General features: G+C 43.1%; 1 protein-coding gene across 1 annotated transcript in view; it reads right to left on the reverse strand.

Moving 5' to 3' along the window:
* Positions 1-25521, reverse strand: part of CFAP70 (cilia and flagella associated protein 70) — a 107573-nt gene that overhangs the window by 71852 nt on the left and 10200 nt on the right. The window contains 4 exon segments of the mRNA XM_070432969.1: positions 515-697; positions 10920-11099; positions 16356-16435; positions 16609-16707. Coding sequence (XP_070289070.1) covers positions 515-697; positions 10920-11099; positions 16356-16435; positions 16609-16707 — 542 coding nt within the window.

A 25521-nucleotide genomic window follows, 5' to 3' on the forward strand; every position in this document is an offset into this window, starting at 1 on the left:
TTCTCCCTGTGACTGTATTATTACCTACTCAAAATTAAATAAATATAAAACAAATAAAGGGTGAATTTTAATTAATTCAATTATTTTGTTTGCTGGACTGAGGATGTCAGGAGACTTTTAAATCAGAATTAGATAACTATTATTTTTGTTGTTGTTAATCCTCACCTGAGGATATTTTTCCATTAATTTTTAGAGTGTGTGGAAGGGAGGGAGTGGGACAGAGAGAGAGAGAAACGTCGATATGAGAGAGACACATCGACAGGTTGTCTCCCAGGGACTGGGGATAGAGCCTGCAATCGAGGTATGTGCCCTTGACTGGAATTGAACCCATGACCCTTTAGTTCAAAGACAGAAACTCTACCTGAGCCAAACAGGCAAGGGTGAAAACTGTATTATTGGCATATAATTGTTCCATTTTAACAGGTGATAATGCAAATAAGTTATAGTGATTCACAAAATATTTTATCTTATGTCACACTGAATTTATCACAGAAAAGCTGAATAACTCCTTCACCTCAGGGTGGTTGAGTTCTCCGTCTTCTTCCTCGTAGGGCCCACCAACAATGAATGCATCAGGAATGTTATTAGCTCCTGGAGCCAGAATGTTGGCAATAGGCCATTTTTTGGGCCGGGGAGTAGGTTCTCTTTCCCCTCCAAGCTTCAGAGTTCCATTCTTGAAGAAAATAGGATAGTCTTTCTGCAGAAATAAATACATCAGGAGATTTTGTAAAAGACTTTGAAATGGACAAAATGGATTATTGAAATGTCATATTATCGTTTTTGTTAATTCTTACCCAAGGATATTTTTTCCATTGATTTTTAGAGAAAGTGGAAGGGATGGGGAGAGACACAGAAGCATCAATGTGAGACAGACACATCAATTGGTTAACTCCCTCACGAGCCCTGATCAGGGCCAGGGATTGCATCTGCAACCCAGGTACCTGCCCTTGACCAGAAATCAAACCCATTTGGCGTGCAGGTCAACGCTCTAACCATCTAACCACACTAGTCAGGGCCTGAAGTGTCTTCAATGCAATGCTGGGTATTATCTAACAGACCCTTCTGTGATTATCTGATTCTGTAGAAGCGCCTGTGCCCTTCATTGTCTTTGTGCTATTTTATAATTCTGTAATTTATTAAAAATTTATGATAACCCAAAATATTCTTGTCCATAGAAATGCAAAATACTTTGTCCAGTGGAGATGTAATTGATTATTGTCCTGTGGCTGGTAACAAGGTTTGAATTATTAGCAGATTCATTTCACCCACCCAGTGTTGTTCAGAGGTTGAACATTGATCCAGGAACCAAGAGGTTCGATTCTCCATCAGGGCACATGCCTGGGTTGCGGGCACATCCCCAGTAGGGTGTGTGCAGGAGGCAGCTGATCAATGATGTTTCTCTCTCAGCGATGTTTCTAACTCTCTATCCCTCTTCCTTCCTCTCGCTTTAAAAATCAATAAAGAAAAAAAAAAACTTCATTTCAACAGTCCTGACTGCTTACCTATGGGTCATTTCTTCAGATTCTCCTTTAAACTGATTTAAACTCTTTTTGTCATTTTATATTTATATAAGGGTTATGATGTAGCTTTTTAAAAATTATCTTTTAAAAAACAAATAAATTTGACAAAGACCTAAAATATAGGCACTTCCATATTTATAATTTATCTAAAATATATTTGCAATAGGAAACTGGTAAAGATGTAAATAAAAAATTTATAGAAAGAAAAATTAGAAAATATAACATTTAAATAAAAACATGTTAGATATCATTAATAGTAAGTGAAATGCACATTAAAACAATGACATACCATTTTAAACCATACATTGGCAAAGTCAAAGTCTGAAAATATCAAGTATAAATATTGTTAAGGGAATGGTATTTTTATATATAGTTGATGGAACTATGGAAAGTTTGTAATATCTAGTAAAATTTAAAATTGGCATGCCCTATAACTCAGCTATTCTAGTTCTTTATTTTAAGTTTAAAAATGTTTGTGAAGAAGGGACATTTCTGGAATGGCAGAGTAAGGACTTCTAAAAATCTGCTCCTCTATAAAAACAATATAAATATTGGCAAAAATTATAAAATTAATGGTGCCAAGACCATTCAATGGGTACAGAACAGTCTTTTCAACAAATAGTGCTAAGAAACTAGTTATCTACATGCAAAAGAATGAAGTTGGACCCTTACCTAACATCATCTACAAAAACTAACTCAAAATGAATCAAAGGCCTAACACTAAACTATACAACTCTTAGAAGAAAACAGAGGGGAGAAGATTCATGACATTGGGTTTAACAATGATTTATTGGTTATGAACAACAAAAGAAAACATGGACAAACTGCACTTCATCAAAATTAAAATCTTTTGTAGATCAAAAGATACTGGGGTGATATCAGAAGAATGGCAGTGTGAGAGGTCCCCTTGGCCTCTCCCCTTGAAGTTTCAACAATGTGAACAGCTATAACTCAACAAAGGATTCCCTGCTCAATGTACAAATACACCTGGAAGATTCACGCATTGAAATACCTAGAGGTGGGCAAGTGGAGCAAAAGGGGGAGGCGAAAAGGGAGAGGAGCTGTTACAAGCCAGGAATGTAGTTGGCAGCTGGGAGCTCACGGTGGGGCTCTGTCTAGAGAGGAGAGGAATCCAGTCGTGGCTCACACTCCCTTCAGCCAGGAGGAGCAAAGAGACTCAGTGAGCACTCCTGCAGAAGTGAGCAGTATGATCTGCAGCTGGGCAGAGACCTGGGCAAGGCACAGGAGTGCGGCCACAGTTGTCAGGGCATCAGCAATTCAGACACAGAAACAAAGCCACAAAGTCAGACTGCCTCATCTTAACCTCCCAGAGTTTGCCTCCCCTTGACCGTGGTTTTGGGTTATGGAGCACATTATCTGTACATCTGAGAACCAGTATTATAGAATCACATTTCTCCCTGAGCAAAGGGTGCACTCTGTGACCCATCTCAGGATTGGGGCATAGGGGGACCCCACGGAGGACACAATGTCACCATTACTGGGAGGGCAAAACAACAAAGAAGCTGATGGCAGCCAGAAACTTGGGGGTTGGCACTAGGATTTCACAAGCTAAAAACGCTTGTGGCTCAATGTCATCTACCAGAAAAGAATATAAAGACCTGTTTGTATTAATCTGCTAGAGAAATGCCACTCACACATTGATGCCTAGACAGAGAAGGAATCCATCAAATACCATGAATAACCAAGGTAGTGAGGCAGCTTGGAAAGAAAATGAAAAATATCCTGTAAACAACCTAACATAACATGTTAAAGTACTAGAAAAAGAAGAACAAAAGGAACCCAAAGTCAGCAGAAGAAAGGAAGTAATAAAAATTAGAGCAGAACTGAATGAAATAGAGAACAAAAAGACTATGCCAAAAAAAGTTAATACAATAAAAAACTGGTTCTTTGAAAAAATTAGCCTGGCTGATGTGTCTCAGTGGTTGAGCATCAACCTATGAACCAGGAGGTCATAATTTTATTTCAGTCAGGGTACATGCCTGGATTGCAGGCTTGATCCCCAGTAGGGGGCATGCAGGAGTCAGCCCATTGATGATTCTTTCTCATCATTGATATTTCTGTGTCTCTCTCCCTTTCTCTGAAATCAATAAAAATATATTTTAAAAAGAGAAGATTAATAAAATTGATAAACCCCTGGCTAGACTCACTAGGAAAAACGAGAAAAGACTCATATAAACAAAATTGAAAGTGAAAAAGGAGAAGTTAACACAGACATCACTGATATACAAAGAATCATACTAGAATACCATGAAAGATTATATGCCACCAAATTCAAAAACCTAGAAGACATAGATAAGTTTCTAGAAATCTATAAACTTCCTAGACTGACTCATGAAGAAATGGAAAATCGAAATAGACTGATAAACAGTGAGAAAATTAAAAGAACCATCAAATACCTCCCTTTTATTTTCAAAAAATAAAAGTCCAGGACCATATGGTTCCACTAGTGAATTCTACCAAATATTCAAAGAAGATTTGACACCTATCCTTCTTAAACTCTTCCAAAAAATTTGGAGAGGCAAAAGTTCCCAACATTTTATGAGGCTATCATAACCCTGATACCAAAACCTGGTAAGAATAACACTAAAAAAGAAAACTACAGACCAATATCTCTGATGAATATACATGCAAAAATCTTAAACACAATACTAACAATTCGAATACAACAATTCACTAAAAATATAATACATCACGATCAGGAGGGGTTCATTCCAGAGGCACAAGGATGGTTCAACATATGCAAATCGAACAATGTAATATACCACATTAACAAAACAAAGGATAAAATCATATGATCTTATCAATAGAAGCAGAAAAAGCATTTGATAAGATAAAACATCCATTTATGATTAAAACACTCAATAAAATAGGCATAGAAGAAAAGTACCTCAACATGATAAAGGCTATATGTGACAAACCCTCAGCCAATATCGTACTCAATGGTGAAAAACTGAAAGCTTTTCCTCTAAGAACAGGAACAAAACAAGGATGTCCACTCTCACTATTCTTATTTAAGATACTTCTGGAAGTTCTAGCCAGAGCAATCAGGTAAGAGAAAGAAATAAAAGGCACCCAAATTGGGAAAGACTAAACAAAAGTGTTATTTTTTGCAGATGACATGATTCTGTATATGTAAAATTCTAAAGACTCCACCAAACACTATAAGAAACAATAAACTTGCAGGATGCAAAATCAATGTACAAAAATTCACTCCTTTTCTATATACTAACAATGAAACTTCAGGAAAAAACAAACAAACATTTTCTTTTGCAATTGCAACCAACAGAATAAAATACCTAGCAATATACTTAACAAAGGATGTGAAGAACCTATATACTAAAAAGACACAATGAAATGGAAAGACATTCTGTGTTCATGAATTGGAAGAATCAATATAGTTAAACATTGCAACAGATTTTTTAAAATATATTTTATTGATTTTTTTACAGAGAGGAAGGGAGAGGGATAGAAAGTTAGAAACATTGATCAGCTGCCTGCTGCACACTCCCCACTGGGATGTGCCTGCAACCAAAGTACATGCCCTTGACCGGAATCGAACCTGGGACCCTTCAGTCCCCAGGCCGATGCTCTATCCACTGAGCCAAACTGGTCAGGGCACATTGCAACAGATTTAATGCAATTCCCATAAAAACCCCAATGTCATTTTTTAGAGAAATAGAACAAAAAATCATCAGATTGTATGGAACCTCAAAAAACCCTGATTAGCCAAAGCAATCCTGAGAAAAAAGAACTAAGCCAGAGGTATCACACTACTTGACTTCAAATTATACTACAAAGCAACAATAATCAAAACAGCCTGGTATTGAAGCAACAGCCATATAGGTTGCTTGGTGTAAAAACAAACAAACAAACAACAAAAACCCAGCCTGGTACTGACAGAGAAGCAGTCATACAGACGAATGGAACAGAATTGAGAGCCCAGAAATAAACCCACATGTATTTGGTCAAGTAATTTTTGACAAAGGAGCCAAAAATTTTTAATAGAGAAAAGAATGCCTCTTCAATAAATGGTGCTGGGGAAATTGGAAAGCTACATGTAAAAGAATGAAACTAAACTGCTACTTGTCACCATACACAAAAATTAACTCAAAATGGATCAAAGATCTAAATATAACACCTGAATAATAAAGCACATAGAAGAAAACATAGGTACTAAACTTATAGACCTTGGTCCTAGAGAACATTTTATTAATTTGACCCCCAAAGCAAGGGAAGTAAAGGCAAAAATAAATGAATGGAACTATATCAAATTAAAAAGCTTCTGTACAGCAAAATAAACCAACTGGGAGATTATATTTGCAAACAACAGCTCAGACAGGGGATTAATGTCTAAAATATATAAGAATTCATACAACTCATCACCAAACAAACTATCCAATTAAAAAATGGACAGAGGACCTGAACAGACACCTCTCCCAAGAAGACATACAAAATAGCCATCAGATATATGAAAAGATGTTCAACTTCACTAGCTATCTACACTAATAAGAGAGAAACATGGTAATTAGCGTACGACCGCTACCCTTTTCATTGGCTAATCAGTGAGTATATGCAAATTAGCTGTCAGCAAAGATTGCGGCTAATTTGCATACATAGGCGCAATTCACCATGGCGATTGGAGGAAGAGAGAGCCGGGGTGCAGGACCCCCAGGCCAGGGATGCCAACTAGCCTGCAGTCCCCTGATCTGCGATCTTGAAGGGAGAGGTGGGGCCGCAGGCAGGATGCACCTGGGGGACCAGGTGCAGCCGTGCCTGCAGCCCGGATATGTGATCACGAAGGGAGGGGCGGGGCAGCAGGCACAGCAGCATCCTGGGCACTGGGTGCAGGCCCAGGGTGCAGCCGTGCCTGCAGCCCTCTGATCTGCTATCGTGAAGGGAGGGGCGGGACCCCAAGCATGCCGGCACCCAGGGCATTAGGTGCAGCCGTGCCTGCGGCCCCGGATATGTGATCACGAAGGGAGGGGCAGGGCAGCAGGCACGGTGCCCTAACTCCCCTATCGGCCCTACTCTGTGAGTGACGGGGGGAGCTCCTCAACCCCCTGATGGGCCCTGCTCTGTGCGTGACACGGGGGAGCTCCCCAACCCCCTGATGGGCCCTGCTCTGTGCGTGACAGGGGGGAGCTCCCCAACCCCCTGATGGGCCCTGCTCTGTGCGTGACAGGGGTAGTGCCCCAACCCCCTGATTGGCCCTGCAGGGTACGGAGCCCCAACCCCCCTGATGGGCCCTGCTCTGTGCAGGGGGCAGTGCCCCAACCCCCTGATTGGCCTGCTCTGTGTGTCACAGGGGGTGGCGCTGCAACCTCCCCATCGACCCTGCCTTGAGTGTGACAGGGGGCGGTGCCCCAACCCCCCAATCAGCCCTACCCTGAGCGTGACTTAGGGTGGCACCGCAACCTCCCAATCCGCCCTGCTCTGAGGGTGGCACCTCAACTCCCCAATCGGCCCTGCTCTGAGCCCGACCAGGGGCTGCACCTAGGGATTGGGCCTGCCCTCTGCCACCCAGGAGCAGGCCTAAGCCAGCAGGTCATTATCTCCCGAGGGGTCTCAGACTGCGAGAGGGCACAGACTGGGCTGAGGGACCCCCCTTCCCCCCGAGTGCACAAATTTTTGTGCACCGGGCCTCTAGTCTAATCTAATAAAAGAGAAACATGCAAATTGACTGTACCTCCACTATACCCATAAGCCACACTCACAAGCCAATCAGGAGTGGATATGCAAATTAACCCAACTAAGATGGCAGCGGCCACAGAGCTGGAGCAAGGAGGAGGCTTGGGTTACCCCGACAATGGAGGAAGCCAAGCAGTAGGGCCCACCACCCTGAAGGTGCTGTGGCCAACCTGAAAACGGCCCGCAGCCCCTCACCCAGGCTGGCCAGGCACCCAAGTGGGACCCCCAACCCTGATTCAGGACACCCTTCAGGGCAAACCAGCCAGACCCCACCCGTGCACCATGCCTCTATCCTATATAATAAAAGGGTAATATGCAAACTGACCCTAACAGCAGAATGACTGGAAATGACTGGTCAATATGACACACACTGACCACGAGTGGGCAGATGCTCAATGCAGGAGCTGCCCCCTGGTGGTCAGTACGCTCCCACAGGGGGAGCGCTGCTCAGCCAGAAGCCAGGTTCACGGCTGGCTAGCGCAGTGGTAGTGGCAGCAGCCTCTCCTGCCTCCGCAGCAGTCGGACATCCCCTGAGGGCTCCTGGACTGCAAGAGGAGGGTGCAGGCCGACCTGAGGGACCCCACCCCCCCAGTGCACAAATTTCATACACTGGGTCTCTAGTTAGAAATACACAAATCAAAACTACAATGAAATACTACCTCACATCTGTTAGAATGGCTATTATCAACAACACAGGTAATAACAAGTGTTGGAGAGGTTGTGGAGAAAAAGGAACCCTCACTCACTGCTGGTGGGAATGTAAACTAGTACAACCACTATGAAAAACAGTATGGTGGTTCCTCAAAAAATTAAAAATAGAGTTACCATATGACCCAGGAATACCTCTTCTGGGTATCTATCCAAAAAACTAGAAAACATTTATTTGCAAAGATTTATATACCTTTATGTTAACTGCAGTATTAGTCACAGTGACTAAGACATGTAGACAAAGTGTCCTTCAATAGACAATTGAATAAAGAAGATATAGTACATATATACTATGGAATACTACTCAGCCATAAGATGAAATACTGCGTGTTGCAACAACATGGATGGACCTTGAGAATATGTGTTAAACAAAATAAGACAGTCAGAAAAAGCTAAGAACCATATGATTTCATTCATAGGTGGGATATAAAACTGAAACTCATAGACACAGAAAGACCACAGTATGGTGGCTACCAGACGGAAGAGGGTGAGGGGGTAATAAAAGTAAAGGAGTCAAATATATGGTGACAGAAGATGACTTGATTTTGGTTGGTGGGCACATAATGCAATATGCAGAGCATGTATTATAGAAATGTACACTTGAAACCTATATGACCCTATTAACCAATGTCACCCCAATCCTATCTAATAATAGACAAACATGGTAATTAACCGTACCTCCGACACGCTTCCCATTGGCTAATCAGGGCGATATGCAAATTAACTGCCAACCAAGATGGCAGCCGGCAGCCAGGCAGCTGAAGTGAACAGGAGGCTTGCTTGCTCCAGTGATGGAGGAAGCCAAGGTTCCCCGCCTGCCGCTGCCAGCCTCTGAGCTGCACTCTAAGAAACAATGTTGCAATTATAGAAGCTAAACAAACCCCAGAAACCTGCTTTTAGCCAGCCGGGCCTTCAGAGCTGGAGCTGCAACAGTATTTCAATTATAGAAGCCAAACAAACCCAGATACCTGCTTTCAGCAGCCGAGGTCTCAGAGCTGGAGCCGAGCCTCAGAGCTAAAGCTGGCTCTCAGTTCCAGTGACAGCCATAGAAGGTAAATAAATCCCAGAATAAAAAAAAAAAAGAAAAGAAAAAAAGGAGAGGTTGGGAGCTTCAGTCACCCGCCAGCCTGAAAATGGCCCTCAGCCCCTCACCCAGACTGGCCAGGCACCCCAGTGGGGACCCCCACCCTGAAGGGGGTGTAACCAGCTGCAAACAGCCATCAGCCCCTCATCCAGGCTGGCCAGGCACCCAAGCGGGACCCCCACCCTGATCCGGGACACCCTTCAGGGCAAACCAGCTGGCCCCCACCCGTGCACCAGGCCTCTATCCTATATAGTAAAAGGGTAATATGCAAACTGACCCTAACAGCAGAAAGACTGGGAATGACTGGTCACTATGACACACACTGACCACCAGGGGGCAGACGCTCAATGCAGGAGCTGCCCTCTGGTGGTCAGGGCGCTCTCATATGGGAGGAGCTCTGCTCAGCCACAAGCCAGGCTGATGGCTGCCAGTACAGCAGTGGTGGTGGGAGCCTCTCCTGCCTCCTCAGCAGTGCTAAGGATGTCCGACTGCAGTTTAGGCTTGCTCCCCGCTGGCAAGTGGACATCCCCCGAGGGCTGCCGGGCTGCCAGAGGGATGTCTGATTGCCATCTTAGGCCCAATCCCCCGGGGAGCGGGCCTAAGCCAGCAGGTGGTCATCCCCTGAGGGGTCCCAGACTACGAGAGGGCACAGGCCGGGCTGAGGGACCTTCCCCCTCCCCCCCGAGTGCACAAATTTTTGTGCACCGGGCCTCTAGTATGTTTAATAAAATAAAAAAGATACAACAGAGTAAAAAAGATAACCCATAGAGTGGGAGAAAATATTTGCAAATTACATACCTGATAAGGGATTAATAGTTAAAATATACAGAGAACTCCAAAGACTCAACAAGAACAAAAATGATTCAAGAATGGGCAAAGGACTTGAATATATATCCCCCCGTCCCCCCAACAACACCACCACCAAAAAAATACAAATGGCCAATAAGCACATGAAAAGATGTTCAAAATCATTAGTCATTTGAAAATGCTAATCAAAACCATAAGGAGATGCCACCTCACACCTGTGACGTTGTCTTTTATTAAAAACAAACAAACAGAAAATAAGCGTTAGCAAGGATGTGGAGAAAGTGGAACCTTGTGCACAGCTGATAGGATGTAAAATGCTGAAGAGGAATTGGAGGGTTCTGTACTGAAAATTTAAAGTGGCAATACAACAGGTGGGAGTATTAACTAATTACTCTCTCTTAGTGAGCAGTTTGGAAATCTCTATCAAGAGCCTCAAAAGACCCATACACAATCATTCTATAGAAATTTGGACTAAGAAAATAATCTGGAATTAAGGGAAAGTTGTTGTTTTTTTAATCCTCACTGACGGCATGCTTTTATTGATTTTAGAGAGAGAGGACAGGAGAGAGAGTGAATGAAACATTGATGTGTGAGTGAACATAGATTAGTTGCCTCCTGCCCCCACCCTGACCAAGGATCAACCTGGCAACCTGGGTATGTGCCCTGACAGGGAATTGAACCTGTGACCTTTCAAGTGTACAGGATGGTACTCCAACCAACTGAGCCACACTGGCCAGGGCAAGAGGGAGTTTTTTACATAAAGTACATTATACAAAATCCACAAAACATATGCATAAGGTAATCTGTGAAGAAATACATCCAAAAGTTGTCAATTTAAAGATGTCTTACATATATCCCATCATAAAGCATTTATTGATATAAATTATATTTAATCTATACTATATTATATATAATATATAAACTATAAACATAAACATCTATTTATAAAACAGAAGTAAACTTTATTTTTTAAGCCTAAAATAAATCTCAGCCATGAGCAGAGCTTGATTTGAATGAAATCTTAGCAGGTGAAGAAGAGATGCCCATATGAGTGTTTAAATATATATACATATGTAGCTATAGGGCTTTACCTCTCCAGTTGATGGAACTTGCAGACCAACCATGTAGTTCTGCACAGGCCCTGCTGGCACGAAGGATTCAGGCACAGAGTAGGCAGCCTCCAATGTGACCTTCAGTAGATTTCCTCCTGAGATCTGGGCTGCTGTCAATAATGGCTCTGCCACAGATACTTTAACTTCCAGACTGCACTGCTGGAGATGAGATTAAAAATGGCAGCAGAGTCAGTGGATGCTGCACGGACATGCTCCCAGGAACAAACTGGAATTACAACTAAAATACAGAAAGACTGCACTGCTGTCAAAAATAACATTATGCAACATTTTGAAAATGCCAGAGACCTCCTTATCTCAGTTGAATATTACATCACTGTTCAAGATAAAAATGGCCAAGTTTATTTCATACAGAGGATTCAAATAACTTTCTCTTGTTATTTGGACAGAGATAGAGCCAAGAAAAGAACCTTATCCTTGGCTAAAGTGCTTCCCTTCTACCATGCTCAGGTCAAGTATGTATACAAATACATATAGAAGAGGAATTGGAAGGTTCTATACTGAAAAGTTAATAGTGGTTGCACATGAGTGAGTGAGACTGGGGTACTTTTTTTGCTTGTCTAAATTTTATGTTTATTCTGTAATTCAAATGTGGTGCTTTTAAAAAACTTTTAGTTTTATGAAATATTTGAAAATCATATTCTTTAATATATTGTTATTTTTCAAATATAAAAAGGTGTTTGTGCCCTATCCGGTTTGGCTCAGTGGATACAGCGTCAGCCTGGGGACTGAAGGGTCCCAGGTTCGATTCCGGTCAAGGGCATGTACCTTGGTTGTGGGCACATCCCCAGTTGGGGGTGTGCAGGAGGCAGCTGATTGATGTTTCTCTCTCATCGATGTTTCCAACTCTCTATCCTTCTCCCTTCTTCTCTGTAAAAAAGTCTATAAAATATATTTTAAAAAATAAAAAGGTGTTTGTTTGTTGGCAGCATGAGTAAGCAAAAGGAATGAATTTTTTCGAGGGGCTGCCAAGGATTTGACCTTAATAATGTACCCAAGTAGGGCAGTCAAGACAACTAGTGTTTTTTTAAAAAAAAAACAGAAGAGAGACAAGAATTTGTTCATTTTCATTTTATTTCTTAGAAGTCAACACTAATAAGAATAATTAATATTATTATTAAAGAATTTAGTATCCGTGCTAATGGGAAATTCCCAAGTTATTTCTCCAATAGAACTTCTGATTTGGTAAATGTAGTGCTTTTTAATAAGAACTATTTTTTCAAATATATGTATATACCCATATGTAGGTATAGACATATATGAATATATGATATTTTTATATAGTATACAATAAAAAGTAGGTTTAAAATGTGTAATTATATGTCAGGCCCTTTATTATAGCACTAGGAATATAAAGATGAAGAAGACATTGCCTCATTCATCATGGAATTCATGTCACAATTCCATGATTTATGATAAAGACCTGTACAAAATGCCCAATGAGGAAGTGAACAATTAATTATTGGGGTGGGGAGGGATAAGAGATGGTAACATCTGAATTAACTTTTACAAGATGAACAGGAATTCAGAATCAGGATAAGCAGAGGAAGAAAAGAGAAAATAATTCTGAACAAAAAGAAGAGTTTTGTGTAAAGTGATGTTGAAACAGCATGTTGTACTCAGTTCAGGTGTAAGTAAGTAATTCAGGATTTTAGAATATAAAGCACAAGGAGGAAAGTGCTGAGAGATGAGATTAAACAAATGGCAGGCTCATGTCATAAAGCCTGCTAAGGAATCTGGACTTTAACATGTAAGCAGTGGGTGAATCTGCGAACTGCACAGAGCTAAGCTAGGACACAGAGATGTGATCATATTCACTTTTAAGTCTCTCTGCAAGGAGTGGGAAAGCTGAACTACAGGGAAGTAAGGGCAGTTACAAGGCTACTTGTAATGTTTCAGGTGAACAATTATCTATACTAATAAAAGGGTAATATGCTAATTAGACCAGGAGACCTTCCGGACGTCCTTCCAGACAAAGCCATGGTGGCTGGGCTGAGGCAGAGGCAGTTAGGGGTGATCAGGCCAGGAGGGGAGGGCAGTTGGGGGTGATCAGGTTGGCAGGGGGGTGCAGTTGGGGGCGAGCAGGCCAGTGGGGGGGGCAGTTGGGGGCAAGAAGGCCGGCAGGCAGAGTGTTAGGGGCGATCAGGCAGGCAGACCAGTGAGTGGTTAGGAGCCAGTGGTCCCAGATTGCAAGAGGGATGTCCAACTGCCGGTTTAGGCCCGATCCCTGTGGGGTCCCAGTTTGGAGAGGGTGCAGGCTGGGCTGAGGGACACCCCCACCCCCATGCATGAATTTTGTGCACCAGGCCACTAGTCCTATATAACAAAAGCCTAATATGCTAAGTGTCCGGTTGTCTGGTCAGCCATTCAACCAATCAAAGCGTAATGTGCTAATGATATGCTAAGGCCACTCAACCCCTTGCTATGACATGCACTGACCACTGGGGGCAGACTGTCAACCAGTCAACCAGTCACTATGATGTGCACTGACCACCTGGAGCCCTCCCGCAGTCACTCCCCAGCTGGCCAACCTCCCATCCTTCCCTGGCCTCGATCGTGCACTGGTGGGGTCCCTCAGCCTGCCCTGTGCCCTCTCACAATCCAGGACCCCTTGGGGGGATGTCTGAGAACCGGTTATGGCCCAACAGCAGAACGACCAATCGCTATGATGTGCACTGACCATCAGAAGGCAGATGCTCAATGCAGGAGCTGCCCCCTGGTGGTCAGTGCACTCCCGCAGGGGGAGCACCGCTCAGCTAGAAGCCGGGCTCAAGGCTGGCGAGTGCGGCAGTGGCGGCGGGAGCCTCTCCCACCTCCACAGCAGTTGGACATCCCCCGAGGGCTCCCAGACTGCGAGAGGGCGCAGGCCAGGATGAGGGGACCCCCCCTCCCTGAGTGCATGGATTTCATGCACTGGGCCTCTAGTAAGACAATGAAGTATGAATGAAGCTAAGGAGACAGAGTCCAAAGGTGCTTAGGATATAGAAAAGGTTGAATTTGGTGAGAGACAGATTTGGAAATTGGTTGTACTTAGGGTCTGGAGGAGTAGTCATGGATGTAACATAGGTTCTGTGTTATGATTTCACAAATGGGTGATGCCACTAGTCAAAATAACTAAGATAAAAGCAAGAGTAAGTTTAAGGGAGGATACTGAGTTTAGTTCTGGAACGCTGAGGTTTGAGTGCTATGTGATATCATTAGAGAAATCCAGCAGGTGGTTGTAAAGGCTGACATTCTGGAATTCAGGAGAGGGGTCTGGGCTGGAGCCGTTGAATTAAAAGTCTTCAACATACTGGTGGCTTTTAAAATCATGGATGACTCCCACCACCCCCAGGAGTATGCACACAGACTAAGAACAGATGGTGGCCACGAATAGACCTTTTGTACTTAAGGGGCAGGCAGAGGAGAGATCTAGTGCAGGAATATGAAAAGGCTACAGTAAGTGAGTAGGAAATCAGAACACCAAAGGAAGGAAAGATTTTAAGAGAGTCACTGAAGAATCTGACACCTCTGGTCAATATGTCTCTGAGAAAAGAAGTAAATGTCCCTAAGGTTTCTAACTTATATTAATCAAGACAGGGAATATTGGAAGGTGAACTGGAATCTCCTTTCCAAGTGCAGGTTTTATATCATTTTAGTCTCTGAGTCTCGCTTAAATATAAAATTAGTGAGAACTCTCAAGCAAATGGAAATTAACTGTCATATGTTTTTTCTTTAAGTATATAAAACAAGTAAACAGGAATATTATGAGCAAAGGTCATGAGGACTGACAATCCATTTTACTAACTTTTCATCTATAGGTACCTAAGGAAAATCAAGAGTACATAAGCTGTGAGACTGAACTAAGGAAGTCAGACTGAGCTCAAATATATACCTCTTTCCAGCACAAATCATATGAAATTGAATTATATCTTTACTAGAGGCCCAGTGCATGAAATTCATGAACGGGTAGGGTCCCTAAGCCTGGCTGGCTATCAGGGCCGATCTGAGGGGCGACTGGCGGGGTGATTGGCGGGGGGGGGGGGTGGGGGGGGAGACCCGCTGGTACCTGCCTCGGCAGGCCTAATGCTGCCTGTTTGCCAGCCCTGCCCCCTGCCACTCCCGCTGCTGCCGGTCACCTCTCTCTGTGGGGTGCCTGGCGGGGTGATCGGGGGGTCCCCGCTGGCACCTGCCTTGGCTGGCCTGGGGCCTGCGGGCTGGGGGCAGCTCCTGCATTGAGCATCTGCCCCCTGGTGGTCAGTGCGCATCATAGTGCCCTTTTGTTTTGCATATTAGGCTTTTATTATATAGGATATCCAATTAAAAGAAAATGTTATAATAACTCCAGAAAACAAGAAATGCCATCAGCCCTAGCTGGTTTGGCCTAGTGGATAAAGTGTCAGCCTGCGGACTGAAGGGTCCTGGGTTCTATTCCAGTTAAGGGCACATGCCCAGGTTGCAGGCTCGATCCCCAGTGGGGGACGTGCAGGAGGCAGCCAATCAGTGATTCTCTCTCATCATTGATGTTTCTATCTCTCTCTCCTTCTCCCTTCCTTTCTGAAATCAATAAAAATATATTTAAAAAAAGAAATGCCATCACTAAACTATATGTTTTTAGGAATCATTGAAAGATATTTAGAAATCAAATTAAATCATATTTAAAAACAAACACACACACACACACACACACACACACACACGAAACCGATCACATCCTAAAATAAGAAGACCACAGCAGATGCAGGAGTGGATTGTGGCAGCTCCAAGGTCAGAATCAACAAGCAGCAGAAAGGGGCCTATAGTGATGGTTAATTAGAGAACTGCAGTCAGAACAGTTGGATCAGTTGGGCCCTCCTTTCTCCTTTAGTTGTCAAAACAGAAGGCAGCTGTAGTATCTGCTGAGAGTGAGTGCACCAGCACCAGAATGGCAAACAGTGCCCCCAGAGGCTACTGATCCCCTGGGGGAATGGGATACACAGTCAAGACAAACCGGTGACACATCCCACCAATCCATGCTTCTTCCCCTACTCCAACAACCAGAGGCAGGCTACCATGCCACAAAGTATGTTACCTGCATTCATGTACTATTTAATCCATCAGACATAGCTCAAGAGGCATTTCCATGGTTAAGCCTTCCCTACAGCTACCTCTGGGCAAAGTAACTGATACCTATTGTGTGCCCAGGTGCCTTGGCCCACCACTTAATCACACTGGGTTAAAATCAATAATATGTAGATTATGGACTCCTAAACTAGGACTCTGCCTTATTTATCTTTGTTTCCCAGAACCTAGCACTATGTGTGCCTGTAAAAAGAAGGTGCCTGATAACTTGGACTCAACAGAATTGCACCTTAATACCAGACAGATTTGTTAGACTGAATGGCAGACTGAAATGTTGATAGTTAAAACTCTGATTACCTTCACGCCTGGTTGAAGAGGCTCTAAGGGAGAGCCTGGAACAGGGTGCAGTGGGACGATTGTTCCAAATGAACTCTCTCCTGTAAAAAGAAGATCAAGTCAAGCCAAAAAAGGAAGGGCTAGGCAAAGATAAATGTGCTCATCTTTTCATCAAATCCCTCAAATTCAATGAGGCTGATTTTTTTTTCATTTCACTGGAGTTAAATTTTATGAAGCTTGTTATATCTGCTTTTGAGCGAATCATACATCTCACCTTCCACTAAAGGAAGCAGGTCCACCACAGCTTGGCCAAGGACTAAGGTCTTCTCATCTTTCTGCTTCTTTTCCTTTGGTAAAACTTCAGTCATAGTTACTAGGAAAATCAAAACAAAGAAATGAGAACAGATAACTGAGATGCAATAAACAGTGCATTTTCAAAGAAATTTAAGAGAAATGAATGTGACACCCAAGAAGGCACCATTATTGGTGGAAAACACCAGACCACCTTAGCGATTTTTTTCTGTGACAACTCTGTAATTTTTTTAAAAAGTTATTCTATAAATCACATTAAACTTACAGATAAGTTTAGTGGAAATGACATCTTTATAATGTTGAGCATGCCTAAGAACATGATACTTCTTTTCTTTTATTCAACCTTATGTCTCTCAATAGCATTTTCTTTACAGTTTGCTTGTAAGGCTCACACATTTAAATTAGTTAATGTCCCTTAAGTCTCTTTTACTCCATAGGTTCCCCTTCCATTTCATTAGATTTTTTCCATTTTTATTTCTCTAAGAAATTGTCCATTTTATCTAAGTTTTCAAAAGCAATGGCAGAATATTCTTTTATGTCTTTTTTAAATTGTGGTAAAATACACATTACATAAAAATTTACCTTCATAACCATTTTTAAATGCACAGTCCAGTGGTATTAAAAACATATCACTACCACCCATCTCCATAACTTCTATACTCACTAAACAACTACTCACCACCCTCCTCTTCCCCTGGCAACCACGAGGGTACTTCCTGTTCCTATGTATTTGACCACTCTAAGTACCTCCTATAAGTGGAATTACAAAGTATTTGTCATTTTTATGATTGACATTTCATTTAGTACTATGTCCTCAAAGTTAGTCCATATTGTAGCATGTTAGAATTTCCTTTTTGTTATGACTAATATTCCATTGTATGCATATACCACATATTGCTTATCCATTCATCCACTGATGGACACCTGGGCTGCTTCCATGTTTTATTTTTTGTGAATAATACTGCTATGAACATGAGTTTAAAATATCTCTTTGAGCCCTAACTGGTTTGGCTCAGTGGATAGCGCGTCGGCCTGCGGACTCAAGGGTCCCAGGTTCTATACCGGTCAAGGGCATGTACCTTGGTTGCAGGCACATCCCCAATGGGGAGTGTGCAGGAGGAAGCTGATCGATGTTTCTCTCTATCCCTCTCCCTTCCTCTCTGTAAAAAATCAATAAAATATATTTAAAAAATAAAATAAAATATCTCTTTGAGATCTGCTTTCAGTTCTTTTGTATATATTCTCAGAAGTGGAATCACTAGGTCATAGGATAATTCTATTTTTAACTTTTTGAGGAACCACCAGTTTCCACAGTTACTGTACTGTTTTACAGTCCCACCAAAAGTACACAAGGGTTCCAATCTGTCCACATCCTTACCCAAACCTGTTTTTTATGTTGTTGTTTTTCTAGAAGCCCTCCTAATGTGTATGTGGGGGTATGAGTTTTCATTTCCCTAACAATTAGTGATATTGAGCATATTTTTATGTGCTTCATGGCCATTTGTAGATCTTTTTTGGAGAAATATCTATTCAAGTCCTTTGCCCATTTTTAAATCAGGTTGTTTTTTTGCTGTTGAGTTTTAGGATTTCTCTACATATTCTGGATATTAATCCCTTATCAGCTATATAACTGGCAAATATTTTCTCCCATTCTGCGGGTTGCTTTTTTACTTTTTTACTCTATGAATAGTGTCTTTTGACGCAAAAAAAAAATGTTTTTAATGTTTTTTTAATTGATTTTAAAGAGAGGAAGGGAGAGAAAGAGAAACATAATGATGCCAGAGAATCATCGATCGGCTGCCTCATGCACGCCCCTTAGTGGGGATCAAGCCTGTAACCCGGGCATGTTTCCTGGCCAGGAATCAAACTTCGACCTCCTGGTTCATGGGATGATGCTCAACCACTGAGCCACACAAACTGGGCTGGTGCACAAATTTTTTTAAAGTTTCATTAAGTGTAACTTCTCTATTTTTTTCCTTTGTTATCCTGTATCTTTGGTATCATATCCAATAATTTATTGCCAAATTTAATGTCATGAAATTTTGTCCTCTATCTTTTTAGGACTCACATTTAGGTTTTTGACTCAATTTGAGGTAATTTTTTAAATCTGGTGTTAAGTATGGGTCCAACTTCATTCTTTTGCATGTGGATATCCAGTTATCTTAGCACCACTTGTTGAAAAGATTGTCCTTTCCCCCACTGAATGATCTTGGCACCCTTATAAAAAATGATTTGAGCATATATGTGAGAGTTTATTTCTGAGCTCTCTATTCTATTTCGTTGTATATATGTTTATCTTTATGCCAATACCACACTGTTTTGGTTACTGTAAATCTGTAATAAGTTGTGAAATCAGAAAGTGTGAAACCTCCAATTTTTCAAGGTTGTTTTGGCTATTTGGAGTCTCTTGAAATTCCATATGACTTTTAGGATGGGTTTTTCAATTTCTGCAAAAAAAGTGTTGACATTTTTATAGGAAAATTGCACTGAATCCATATATTTCTTTGAGTAATAGTGACATTTTTAAATATATATATATGTATATATATGCATATATTATTTCAGAGAGGAAGGGGGAGGGAGATGGAAACATCAATGGTGAGAGAAAATCATTGTTCTGTGTTTCCCATTCCTACTACATGCCCACCACTGGGGATCAAGCCCCCAACAGGGGTATGTGACCTGACCAGGAATCAAAGAACCGTGACCTCCTGGTTCATAGTTGACGCTCAACCACTGAGCCACGGGGGCCGGCCAATATTGACATTTTAATAATATTAAGTCTTTCAATCCATGAACATAGAATGTTTTTCACTTATTTGTCTTCTTTAATTGTGTGTGTGTGTGTGTGTGAGAGAGAGAGAGAGAGATTAAATCGTTTCAGCTATTTGGCTTGAGGAGTTTGACTTCACAGAAAGGGTGGTGCTCCATCTGGGTAGAAAAGGACAGGAGTGGAGGTGAAGACCACATCATGATGGTTGAATGTCCCTTGGGTCACAGTGGTCCACTGAGATGGTATCTTCTTCAGTAGTAAGGTGATAGAAATCACCATGGACAGAAATCCAGGTACCAAATCTGTAGGTGAATGCTTATTCTGAGATAGCCTGCTCTCTAAATTCCTCTTTTCTATTAAGCTTCATCATATGTGGTAGTATGTGTGGGCAAAGATTCGAAGAGGGGCTTGCTATCAAAGTTCACTTTGGATGCAGTGTCATCAGAGTTTGCACTGAGGTCTGGCAGAAACTCGGGTCTTCAAATTCCCGGTAAGGGCCTAGTGGCATTGCTTGTTTAGTGGTCGTCTCTTTTCAGACTGAGGAGGGGGCAGGTCTCGCCAGGGCTTCTTGGAATTAGGGGCCTGACTCCCCAGCCACGAGACAAGATGGCTCCTCCGGTCCGCACCGCAGCTACCATCCCGGCTGCATCGCCTGTCTTAATTTTTTTCAGCAATGTTTTGTAGTTTCATTGTACAAGTCTTTTAATACTTAAGTTAATTTCTAAGTATGTTATTCCTTTTGATGCTATCGTAATGGAATCGATGTGTAATTTACTTTTCAGATTGTTCATTGTCTATAAAAATGCAGCTGATTTTTGTACACTGAGTTTGTGTCCTTCTACTTCACTGAATTCATTTATTCTAAGTTATTTTTCTTGTGGAACCTACAAGGTTTTCTACATATAAAATCATATAATCTGCAAAAGAGATTCTTTTGCTTCTTCCTTTCCAATTTGGTTGCCTTTTATGCGACCTTTATGTTTGTTTGTTCTTCTTTTTCTTTCTTTTTAATCCTCACCCAAAGACATTTTTCCATTGAAGAGAGTGAAAGACAGAGGGAAAGAGAGAAATATCGATATGAGAGAAACACATCAATTGGTTGCCTCCTGCATGCACCCTGACCAGAGCTCAGACTGGGGAGGAGCCTGCAACAGAGGTATGTGCCCTTGACTGGAATTGAACCCAGGACCCTTTGGCCTGCAGGTCGTCGCTCTATCCACTGAGCCAAACCAGCTAGGGCATGTTCTTCATTTTCTACATCCTTAAGTTGAAAAGTTAGATTGTTGATTTGAGATCTTTCTTGTTTCTTAATGTTAGCATTTTGAGCTATCAGTGTCCCCCTTAGCACCACTTTTGCTACATCTCCTAAGTTTTGGTATGTTGTGTTTCCATTTTATAACTTTCCTTGTGATTTCTTCTTTAAACCATTTGTTTAAAAGTGTGTTGTTTAATTTCCATAATTTTGTGAATTTTTCAGTTTTCTATTGTTATTGATTTCTAACTTCATGACATTGTATTTGTAGAAGATACTTTGTAAGTTATCTTTTTAAATGTATTAAGACTTAATATGTGGCCCAACATATGGTCTGTACTTGAAATATCCCATGTGCACTTGAGAAGTGTGTATTCTGTGCTTGTTGGGTAAAGTGTTCTAAATGTCATTTAGATCTAAGTAGTTTATTGTATTGTTTAAGTTCCCTATTTCTTTACTTATCTTCTATCTGGTTGTTCTATCCATTATTATGAGTGGGCTATCTGAAGTCCCCAACTACTGTTGTAATACTATCCATTTCTCCCTTCAATTCTGTCAGTTTTTGCTTTATATATTTTAACTAGAGGCCTGTTGCACGAAATTTGTGCAGGGAGTTGGGGGGCGGGGGGTCCCTCAGTCCGGCCTGCACCCTCTTGCAATCTGGGATGACTGGCTCCTAACCACTTGCCTGCCTGCCTGACCCCTAACTACTCACCTGCCTGATCACCCCTAACCACTCACCTGCCTGCTTGATCACCCCTAACTGCTCACCTGCCTGCCTGATCGCCCCTAACTGCCTCTGCTTTGGCCCCCGACACTGCGGCTTTGTCCAGAAGGACGTCTAGAATGACATCTGAAGGTCGTTCAGCTTTCTGGTCTAATTAGCATATTACACTGTTATTATTATAGACTAGAGGCCCGGTGCACAAAAATTTGTGCACTCGGGGAGGGGGGGGTCCCTCAGCCCGGCCTGTGCCCTCTCGCAGTCTGGGACCCCTCAGGAGATAACAACCTGCTGGCTTAGGCCTGCTCCTGGGTGGCAGAGGGCAGGCCCAATCCCTAGGTGCAGCCCCTGGTTGGGCTCAGAGCAGGGCCTATTGGGGAGTTGGGGCGCCACCCCCTGTCATGCACAGAGCAGGGCGGATCGGGAGGTTGCGATGCCACCCTCAGTCACGCTCAGGGTAGGGCCGATTGGGGGGTTGGGGCACCGCCCCCTGTCACACTCAAGGCAGGGTCGATGGGGAGGTTGTGGCACCACCCCCTGTCACGCACAGAGCAGGGCCCATCAGGGGGGTTGGGGCTCCGTACCCTGTCACACACAGAGCAGGGTTGATCAGGGGGTTGAGGAGCTCCCCCCTGTCACACACAGAGCAGGGCAGATCAGGGGGTTGAGGAGCTCCCCCCTGTCACACACAGAGCAGGGCCGATCAGGGGGTTGGGGCGCCGCACCCTGTCACACTCAGGGCAGGGCCGATGGGGAGGTTATGGCTCTACCCCGTCACACACAGAGCAGGGCCCATGGGGGGTGGGGGGTGGGGTGGGGCGCCGCACCCTGTCACACACAGAACAGGGCCGATCAGGGGGTTGGGGCGCCACACCCTGTCACACACAGAGCCGCCGGGTGATCAGGGGGTTGGGGAGCTCCCCCCTATCAGGCACAGAGCAGGGCTTATCAGGGGGTTGGGGTGCCTTCCCCTGTCATGAACAGAGCAGGGCAGACAGGGAGGTTGTGGCCCCACCCCCTGTCACACACAGAGCCACAGGGCGATCAGGGGGTTTGGGCGCTGCCCCCTGTCACGCTGATCCCAGTGCCGGGAGGCATATTACCCTTTTACTATATAGGATAGAGGCCTGGTGCAAGGGTGGGGGCCGGCTGGTTTGCCCTGAAGGGTGTCCTGGATCAGGGTGGGGGTCTCCACTGGGGTGCCTGGCCAGTCTGGTTGAGGGGCTGAGGGCTCTTTTCAGGCTGGCGGGTGACTGAAGCTCCCAACCGCTCTTTTTTTTCTTTTTTTTTTTTATTCTGGGCCAGCTTTAGCTCTGAGGCTTGGCTCCAGCTCTTAGGCCTCTCTCCCTCTCAGAGGCAGTTAATTTGCATATCGCCCTGATTAGCCAATGGGAAGGGCAGTGGTGTGACACCAATTTGCATGTTTCTCTTTTATTAGTGTAGATGGTCTGTCATTAGGTACATAAGTATTTATAAATATTTTATTTTCTTGCTGCATTGAATTTTTTGTTAATATATAATGTCTTATTTTAACTTATAATCTTTTTTATCTTAAGTTAATTTTGTCTGATATTAGCATAGCCACACCTGCTCTCTTTTGATTACTATTTGCATGAAATATCTTTTTTCACCCTTTCATTTTCAACCTGATTGTGTCTTTAGATCTAAAGTGAGTCTCTTCTAGACAGCATATAGTTGGATCCTATGTTTTTACCCATGCTGCCAATCTTTGTCTTTTGATTGTACAGTTTAATCAATTTATACCTAAATTATTGATAAGATTAATTAATTAATGCTGTTATTGTGCTATTTGTTTTTTATATGCCTCATAACACTTTGGCCCCTCATTTCCTGCATTACTGTCTTCTTTTGTGTTTAGATGTTTCTTTTTTTAAATGACATGTTTAAATTCCTTTCTCATTTTCTTTGTGTATATTCTATAGCTGTTTTCTTTGGCTACCATGGATATTACATTTAGCATCCTAAAGTTACAACACTCTAATTTGAATTTATAGCAGCTTAATTTTAATAAAATATAGAAACTGCTTTTTTAGCAAAATTGTTGAAGAAGAGCCCTAACCGGTTTGGCTCAGTGGATAGAGCGTCGACCTGCAGACTCAAGGGTCCCAGGTTTGATTCCAGTCAAGGGCATGTACCTTGGTTTCGGGCACATCCCCGGTGGGGGGTGTGCAGGAGGCAGCTGATCAATGTTTCCCTCTCATCGATGTTTCTAACTCTCTGTCCCTCTCCCTTCCTCTCTGTAAAAATCAATAAAATATATTTTTAAAATTGTTGAAGAAGACATACCTCATGATTTCTCCATTGCAAAAACAAAAACAAAAACAAAAACAAAAGCATCCATCCACAGGCAACAGTCCCTTTGTAGGAGCTCTGGGATCCAATACCACATGCCAAAAAACTCAGGAGTTTCACATACCCATGTGTCAGGTATTAGGCAGACTTAAGTCCCAGCTGTGGATCCTGCAGTGGCCCACGAATCAGCTCCAGCCGCACTCACCTGGAGTCCAGGAACCCCTGGAAACCCCTGCCATAAACAATCACCCACAGATGAGAGAGCCTTTGTACAGGTTCCCAATAGAGAAGTTCCAGCATACCACTGGAGCAAAAAAAATAAAATAAAAAAGATAGGGGAGGGAGGGAGAGGGAGGGGAGGAGAGAGTTTGCATGCATTGGAGAAGGTAAGGACTGCACTTTGACATTAGCTGCATCCCCCATCCCCAAGGCAGCACAGCTCAGAGCCAACAGAGATCTTCTTTGCCCATGATTGCTCCTATGGAGGAAAGTTAGAGTGTGTGAATGAGCCCCCATTTCCCCATCTGTACAGGATGCTGCCACATGGGCCAATTTCTCTCTTGTCCCATCCAGACTACTAAACATGAGCTGCATCACCCCGGGGTGGAGGTAGGGAGGGAGGAAGGAAGAATCTGGGAGAGTGGCAGATAGGATGCCTAGAGAACATTAAAGAGATATGGATCCTACAAATTGTACCATGGACTCCATCAGGAAACCCACCCACCAGCTGTGCGGGGTGCTTTGCCTTTGGATCCCAAAACTAGCCCATGGGCACCCTCAATATTCCATGTGACACACACACACACACACACACACATCCACCATGCAGTGGCTGGCTCCCTATGGGCTCCTCTTTCTGTTTTTAATATATTTTTTTTTATTGATTTCAGAGAGGAAGGAAGAGGGAGAGAGAGGGAGAAACATCAATGATGAAAGAGAATCATTGATCGGCTGCCTCCTGCTCGCCCCCTACTGGGGATGGAGCCCGCAACCCGGGCATGTGCCCTTGACCGGAATCAAACCTGGGGACTTTTAGTCCGCAGACCGATGCTCTATCCACAGAACCAAACCAGTTAGGGCCCTATGAGCTCTCTTGATAGCAGCTGCAAGAGTAAGCTATGGCAGATGGTTAGTAAGCGCATGTAGAAAGCTGGTCTGAGTCTGTGGGCGAGGGGGAGATTCCACAAACTTGAACTTTAGCACCGCTCTTTTTAGAAAACAAAAGGGGATAGGGGCTGACAGCACTCAGCCTGGTGGTTTGCAGTATCCAGAGAACGCATACAGCCCGGCCCGTTGTGGCTCAGTGGTTGAGCATCAACCCATGAACCGGATCACAGTACAATTCCAGGTCAGGGCACATACATGGGTTCTGGGCTTGACCTGGTTTGGGGGCGTGCAGGAGGCAGCTGATCAATGACTCTCTCTCATCATTGCTGTTTCTATTTCTTTATCCCTCTCCCTTCCTCTCTCTGAAATCAATAAAAATATATCAAGAGAGAAGAGAAGAGAAGAGAAGAGAAGAGAAGAGAAGAGAAGAGAAGAGAAGAGAAGAGAAGAGAAGAGAAGAGAAGGGAGGGGAGAGAGAGAGAGAGAGAGAGAGAGAGAGAGAGAATCCAAACACATTTAAAAATTCTGCCACAAGAGGGTGTAAGAAGCATGCATGTCCATAGAAGGTCTGCGAAAGCCTCAGCATCCCTAGCAGGGCAAATGGAAGGTATTTCACTCTCCTAAAGGCAGCAAGCAATGACTGGAGGAAGTGACTGCTACTTCAAATGCAAAGACTGCAACGCAAAACTGCAAGGAATATTTTAAA

Source organism: Myotis yumanensis, unplaced genomic scaffold, assembly GCF_028538775.1.
Source record: "Myotis yumanensis isolate MYYU_CA2020_CCGP unplaced genomic scaffold, mMyoYum1.0.hap1 SCAF_13, whole genome shotgun sequence".
Lineage (NCBI taxonomy): Eukaryota > Metazoa > Chordata > Mammalia > Chiroptera > Vespertilionidae > Myotis > Myotis yumanensis.